The sequence below is a fragment of the Staurois parvus genome, unplaced genomic scaffold (assembly GCF_062004578.1).
Source record: "Staurois parvus isolate SC_StPar_1 unplaced genomic scaffold, SC_StPar_1.0 ptg000592l, whole genome shotgun sequence".
In the NCBI taxonomy this organism is placed as follows: domain Eukaryota; kingdom Metazoa; phylum Chordata; class Amphibia; order Anura; family Ranidae; genus Staurois; species Staurois parvus.
The window spans coordinates 1,909,159-1,917,056 of record NW_028318388.1 but is presented as its reverse complement, the minus strand read 5'-3'; the positions used below and the strand labels follow the sequence as shown (position 1 = coordinate 1,917,056).

At 46.8% G+C, this 7,898-nt stretch overlaps 1 protein-coding gene across 2 annotated transcripts in view; it reads left to right on the top strand.

Moving 5' to 3' along the window:
• Positions 1–993: 993 nt before the first annotated feature.
• The window catches only part of PCTP (phosphatidylcholine transfer protein), a 46,035-nt gene continuing 39,130 nt past the window's right edge, over positions 994–7,898 (top strand). Inside the window, exon 1 of one of the 2 annotated variants that reach the window (XM_089692543.1) lies at positions 994–1,205. In XM_089692543.1, coding sequence (XP_089548669.1) covers positions 1,077–1,205 — 129 coding nt within the window. In that variant the 5' untranslated portion in view covers positions 994–1,076. The remainder of the gene's footprint in view (positions 1,206–7,898) is intronic. The other variant, XM_089692542.1, reaches the window with a different exon arrangement.

The following is a 7,898-nucleotide window of genomic DNA, read 5'->3' as shown; positions in this document are numbered from 1 at the left end:
ACTCCTGTGCCTGTGACATGCAGGGAAGACGTCCCTGCACTTCTTTGGAAAACGCAGCCCGCACAGGAACCTCGGTTCCCAGTACGGTTGCGTTTGCCAGTGTGGGCGGCATGCCATTATAACTATGAGGGTCCGCATTCCTCTGTGCAGGTGGTGCGGCTGCATGGATTTGCGTGCGGATCCACAGTGGCACCACCCGCACAGATGTGAACCTAGGGCGAAGGTTTTCCATAAATAAATGCTGATCATTGTAAGCGCCCCTGCCAGTGTTAAATGGTTTGTCTCATCTCTGTAACTGGTACATTCAGCTGGCAAGCTTGTTCTTTTAAACTGGTACGTACAGAAAAGGTTATGTAGGAAAGTAAGGGGAGGAGTGGTGGAGCTAGACCAGCACAGGCAGTAATTAGACCCTCCAGGAGGACAATGATGTGCAAGAATGGAGAGAGAACTATGGCTGAGATAGGAAATCAGCTGTTCCTGGAATGGTCGTATTGCAAGTGATTTACAAAGGATTTCTGGAAAGGACAAATGCTGCAAGCAAGCAAGTGGTTGTAAACCTCAGAGAGGAAATATGAACAAAGCACATCCCTAGTGTATACTTGCCTCAGTATATAGAGGAGAGAGAGAATGAGAGAGGGGGGGGAGAGAGAGAGAGAGAGAGAGGGAGGAAAAAAATAATATATATATATATATATATATATGGTGAAAAGAAAATGAGAATATATATATATATATATATATATATATATATATATATATATATATAGTGAGAAGATCAGCCCCCCTTTATCACACAGGTGTCCGCCCCCTTATTCCGATATTTGCAGATCGCAGCCCCCCCAGCGGGAATGTGCGGAGTCGGCACTCTGCTGACACTGTCAGCCCTCATTCAGCACACAGGAACAATAGACCGGATTCCACTGTACTGCTAATGCCGCAGTTAACACGGAAGCACCTCGCGATGTCTGATTGGGCGGCTGTCACTTTGACGCGTGCTGATTGGCTATGGCGCGCTTCGATCGATGACGTAGCCCGCGTACTGAGAGCAGCCACTGCTGTGCCGGGTCCCGGGAGACATGGAGCTCCGCTTTAACGAAGATCAATTCCAGGAGGCCTGGGGCGAGCTGGATGACCCGGTACTGACCGGGGGATGGGAGCTGTTCACCGACACCATGGGCGTTCAGATCTACCGGCTCTATGATGAGGTATGGCGGGATAGGAAAGCTGCTCTGTTTCAGAAGTTCAGTAATAATTCATCATTAAATATATAGAACTCCGTGTATGAGCTAATCCTGGACATGCAACATACAATCTGATTGTAACATCTCCTCTAAGTTCCCTACACACATTACAATCTGATTGTACAAACTCACCATACACTATACAATCTGATTGTACTATCTCAACATACGCTATACAACCTGTACAACCTCAACATACACTATACAGTCTGATTGTACTATTTTGACATACACTATACAACCTGTATAACCTCAACATACACTATACAACCTCAACATACACTATACAACCTGTACAACCTCAACATACACTATACAACCTCAACATACACTATACAACCTCGACATGCACTATACAAGCTGATTGTACTATCTCGACATACACTATACAATCTCAACATACACTATACAACCTGTACAACCTCGACATACACTATACAACCTCAACATACACTATACAACCTGTACAACCTCGACATACACTATACAACCTCGACATACACTATACAACCTGTACAACCTTGACATACACTATACAGTCTGATTGTGCGATCTCTGCATCGTCCTTTATAGATTTACCATACCCATGTAATAGGTGGACAGACGTAAGCAATCTATTCAGTTACTATCCAATCTGGGTGTACCGCCCTACATTCACTCTCTGCCCACTTGCTTTGCTGCGCCCAGGGCAGCGGCCCCTCTTGCCCACCCCTTGCCCCGGTCCTGTCAATCAAGCAGGCCCTTGCACTACATAGTTGTTGGTAGATCTAATGGAGATTGTGCAATGATATTGTACAGTGTATTGCCAGCATAAGGTGATGGGTTTTTGTCTGATCGACCGTCATGAAGTTCCTTATGTTTGTTGCACCCTTAGAGTTCGTTCATATGTGTGTTTGGGCAACGAGGGTGGTAAAAGTATGGGGTTGCAGTTTTTCTTCTCCCCTTCACCTAGCACAGCCGCCAGGGGGGTTTGTACAGCCACACTCATGCACATACAATGTACACATATGCCGCATGGTGGTTCAGGCTTTTCAGGGTCCTTTTCCCAGGCACCTGTCACCCTCTGAAAAAAATGTTCCAGTGATCGCTTTTCAGAGGGGCGGCAAGGGCTTCCGCCAGTTCCAATGAACCCTTAAAACGGAACTGAACTCAGAGACGGTGCAAAGATTTCTATCTACATAGGTGAAGGTGCATTGTGCTGCCCCCCCCCAACTCCCATCAACTATGCTACCCCCCACCCCCATGTTCCTTGCCAGGGGCAGACTGACCGTTCCAGCACTCGGGCACTGCCCGAGGGCCCGGGGTCAGTAGGGGGCCCCATGAGATGCCCCTAGTACCTTTTTTATAGGCATTTTTGAGTTTGGGCAAGGACACAGGGGCCCCATGATCCCCTATTGCCCGGGGGCCCCATGAGTTGTCAGTCCGCTCCTGTTCCTTGCTTTGCCTCATGACGCCCCATCTACCCAGGGCTTCTGCTCTGTCCTCATCTCACCATGCCCACTATCCTGTCCCCATGTCCCGTTCATTAACCGCTTCCATTTCCCACCCTTTGTCCCCATCTCCCCCCCCCCCCCCGGCTCTGAACTGCCACTAAATGGCAGTGTATAATGAGGAGGCGGGGTTATACTTCACCCACTTCCCCTCACTGGCTACGGGCAGCTGGCAGGTGAAGCAAACTAAAACTTAGGCTGGCCATACATTATACAATTTTCTTTAGAAAATTGCTTTAGATTTGCCAAAAACCATATAATAGGAGGTCAAACCTGAACAACACTTTCAATTGTATCCAATTAAGCAGGCCCTTGCACTACATAGTTGATGGTAAATCTAAAGGAAATTCAGCAGAAATTGAACAGAAAATTGTATAGTGTATGGCCAGCCTTCCACCCTGAGCCCGGTAGGAGACAGAGGGCGCACCCTTATGGGATAGAAATCATGTATTTCAAAAATCTAAATCCCCAGCAAGTGGAAGGGGATTGGGATTTTACTGCCCCTCCTATCCTGGTGCCCCAAGCCTATTGCTGGCACTGGCCCCAACTAAACCCTCTTATCCTTTCCAGCCAAGGACCAGGGGCAGACTGACCATTTGGAAACTCGGGCACTGCCCGAGGGCCCGGGGTCAGTAGGGAGCCCCATGAGATGCCCCTGGTACCTATTTCATAGGCTTTTTTGAGTTTGGGCAAGGACACAGGGGCCCCATGATCCCCTATTGCCCAGGGGCCCCATGAGTTGTCAGTCCGCCCCTGCCAAGGACACTGCCATCCTAACCTCTGTATGCCATGGTGCTGAACATGCGATCAGTTATGACGCCAGCCATTTGATGGCTTGATAGTTCAGTTGAGAGTACAAGCAACTGTGACAGACAATCATCATTTACGGTACGCCTTGAATGAAACTGTTAAACTATTGGGTTTAGTTCCACTTTTCTTCTTATATCTGTTTATTTATACCCCCCCCCCCCCCGCCAAAAAAAAATTGCAATAAGCGGATTATAAATCCCTTCAACACGTGAAAGGTAATTGTTCTCACAGAATTATGAAGGCTTTTCATTCCTGACCTTTAAAGGTACTGGTTGCCTGGTTGGAACAAGCATGCAGCAAGTGAAGTCAGGCCTTCTATTCGGCGTACTGGTTCCGGGTCATTGACTCAGAAACTATTCCTAGATGATTTCAATACCATGGACAGATAATGAGGGGGAGATGATTCATGGTCAATGCTGTCCATGGTTATGAAATTAAAAAAAAAAAAAAGAGCCCAGAGCCGACACGTTATAGGCGGATTCATCGTTTGTAGGTGGTGGACACGTCTCACTGTAACTTCATTAATACATTTTAAAAGCGACCTTAGAGGACGATCTTAAGCCCGGGTTCACACTGATGCCATCCAGAATTTGCAGCGTTTTCTGTACGAATTCCGCACCGCATCAGAATCGCACCCCATTCATGTGAACCGCTGCAGGTGTGTAAGTTAAGTTAACAACATCCAGAAATCAGTCCGCAAAACGTGGTGCAATGTGCAGAATCGGATCACATAGGTGTGAATACCCATGCGATCCGATTCTACTGCGGACCCAAAAAAGGGTCCTGCACCTTTTTGGTGCAGATGCAGTGCGATTTGAGCCATACATAATGTATGACTCCAATTGCATCGCACACAAATCGCATGTGATATGTACAGGAATGCCGTGTGGTTCCTGTGCGAATCACATGCGATATATCGCACCACATGACTCTGAACCTAGCCTAAAGATGAAAGGCAGAACCAGGGGCGGACTGACCATTTGAGAACTCGGGCGATGCCCGGGGTCAGTAGGGGGCCCCATGAAATGCCCCTGGTACTTTTTATAGGCTTTTTTGTGTGTGCTTTGAGTGTGGACAAGGACACAGGGGCCCCATGATCCCCTATTGCCCGGGGGCCCCATGAGTTGTCAGTCCGCCCCTGAGCAGAACTTTATTTTTTGTTTAAATTTTGGGTAGAGTAATGCAGGCCATAGATGGTTCGTTTATCGGCCGAATTTTTGGCCAAAAAATGAAAAATCGGTCGTTCTGTTGCCACCAATGATTAGAAAAATCGTCCGTTTTTCGTAAATTTTCCAGCATGACCGATAAAAGAAATGAGGAGGTACCGCAAAAATTAGTTGATGACATTTCCCCACTAACAGTGCGAATATCAGCCGATTATTCTTTCGGGCAAAAATTCAGCCGATAAACGAACCGTCTATGGCCTGCATAAGGTAGGTTATGACCCCTGTCAGGCTTTTCTTTTTGCCATCTGTGTCCCTTTGGGATTTCCCTTCACTTCTGGTCCCATAGCCAAAACAGGAAGTGAGAGGAAATCCCTGGTTGTCACCAGAACTAGTGTCCCAATTGGAAGATTTCCTCTCTATTCCTGTTTTGGTGACAACCCCAAAAACTTGGGATTCACTTTCACTCTCAGAGAGGAGGAAATCCCTTTACTTTCTGTCCCCTAGCCAAAACAGGAAGTGAGAGGAAATCCCTGGTTGTCACCAGAACTAGTGTCCCAATTGGAAGATTTCCTCTCTATTCCTGTTTTGGTGACAACCCCAAAAACTTGGGATTCACTTTCACTCTAGGAGAGGAGGAAATCCCTTTACTTTCTGTCCCCTAGCCAAAACAGGAAGTGACAGGAAATCCCTGGTTGTCACCAGAACTAGTGTCCCCATTGGAAGATTTCCTCTCTATTCCTGTTTTGGTGACAACCCCAAAAACTTGGGATTCACTTTCACTCTCGGAGAGGAGGAAATCCCTTTACTTTCTGTCCCCTAGCCAAAACAGGAAGTGACAGGAAATCCCTGGTTGTCACCAGAACTAGTGTCCCCATTGGAAGATTTGCTCTCTGGGATTCACTTTCACTCTCAGAGAGGAGGAAATCCCTTCACTTTCTGTCCCCTAGCCAAAACAGGAAGTGACAGGAAATCCCTGGTTGTCACCAGAACTAGTGTCCCCATTGGAAGATTTCCCCTCTATTCCTGTTCTGGTGACAACCCCAAATTTGGGATTTTCTTTACACTGCAGTGACACGAAAGAGGGTGAATATCCAAATTAAACTAGTATCCCCTAAAAGGGGCACAGACAGCAATAAAAATCTGACCGGGGATCGAATTGCTCTCCGCACTATCCAAGAAAAAAAAAAAAGTTGTGCCTTTAGTTATACTTTAAAGCCCCACTCTGGGTTCCTCCTCCTAGCCCCCAGTTGCACTCCTCCTTCCCAGGGAGCCCCCCAAGCTGTATTTTATACTTATTCAGTCTTTTATACTCACCTGTCCTGTTATCTTCCGGCCAGCCCCATAACATGCAAGGTTCTGTTCCTCTGTGGATAGGTGGTTCTCAACCATGCAGAAATATTTTGGGATTGCAGGGTGCCTTGGTGATATCTTATCAGGGGGCGGGTCCATGACATCCTGCACTCACAGGATATCCTCCACTGACACTGGGCATCATTCAGCTTGGAAGACTGAGGGCATCTAGTGGCAAAGAGGAACTTGTGCAGAGGAATGCTTCAGAGAGCTGAATATTGCAGCCAGAGCTGCATTTATATTTTTTATTTACATCCTCAGGCTTCTTTTTCTGTTTTCCCAGAGTTGGATTTAAAGGGAACCTGTTATGAGGGAAACATGGAGGCTGCCATTGATGACATCTACTCCTGAAGATACTTGTTCCCTAGCTGATGGCACAAATGCATGAGTCAATGATCTGGCCTTTGTATGCAGATTCCTGATTTGCGTGTTCCAGGTCAGTGACTCGGCTTTTGAAGCAGTGGGTCAGCATAGCAGCCAGGCAACCAGCATTTTCACAAAAAAACATCTCCCATCTCTTTCTTGATCATTTTAATAGAATTTCAAGACGAACAATACAGTTCAGGAATAAAACGATACAATGTTAGCTATTTTCTAATATCTGCTTTTGGTAACGTTTTAAGCTCGTGGTCTGTTTCCAAATGTTGTGTCTTCTGGGCACCCACTAGTCATTGCACACAATGGGATTCCAGTGGAATATGTACCGGGGAAGCCTAAATCCAGAATACTTTTCTTATCAGTCCGAGCTGGGCTGTGCACATCTATAGAAGCACATAGCGTGGATTCGCCCCCTCCCCCATAGGATTTAATTGACAGCAGAAAGAGCCAATGGCGATACAACTACTGGGGCATTTTTACGTTAATGCAGGAAATGCTGATGGGTGTGTTATGATGGAGGAGAAGTCTCCCCACTATCAGAATTCAATAGCTACGCCGCAGGGATTCCCCATCCACCTCCAATGTGTGTGGATGGGGGAATGGATTCATTTTCTTTTGTTCAACCTGCTGGTTGAAAGAACATGAATCATGTATGGCCAGCTTGACATGCAGATGTTTAGCTACTGTGGCCAACAGGTGGGACACCTGAAGCAGGGGCGGACTGACAATTCATGGGGCCCCTGGGCAATAGGGGATTATGGGGCCCCTGTGTCCATGCCCAAACTCAAAAAAGCCTATGAAAAAGGTACCAGGGGCATCTCATGGGGCCCCCTACTGACCCCCGGCCCTCGGGCAGTGCCCGAGTTTCCAAATGGTCAGTCCGCCCCTGACCTGAAGTAATATCAAGGCAAATGGAGATTTTCCAGAGAATTTTAATTTGATAAAAGCTTTCTATCATCGTGTAGAGGGAACCTGCAATGTGCCTGCCACTGATCTACAATGAGATGGATTATCCCTTCTTAGGAAACCATCACTAATTGTATCAACAGATTTCCTGCTCATGATTAGAGGGAACATGTTAGTTTCAGGGACAGCCTATATGGTCTGTGGATCTATCTATCTATCTATCTATCTATCTATCTATCTATCTATCTATCTATCTATCTATCTATCTATCTATCTATCCTGGATTGGTGTCTGGAACTTGAAGGCTTCAAAGTGTCTTGTATGAGACAAAGCCTTCAATTCTGTGCCCTGGTCTTATTAGAGATCTGCAGATTACGTGAATGTGTAGGTGTGCACACTTGCTGTAAGTGAGGCCTGGCCATAGCTAAGGGCTCCAGCCAGGAAGGAGGTTTGTGCTCTATTTAGGAGACAAAGGTGCTCTACTCAAGCCAAGTACACTAGCCCTAGCTCCTGCATTGGTCCCCTTGGTTGTGGCACAGCATCCAGCGTTAGAGCCA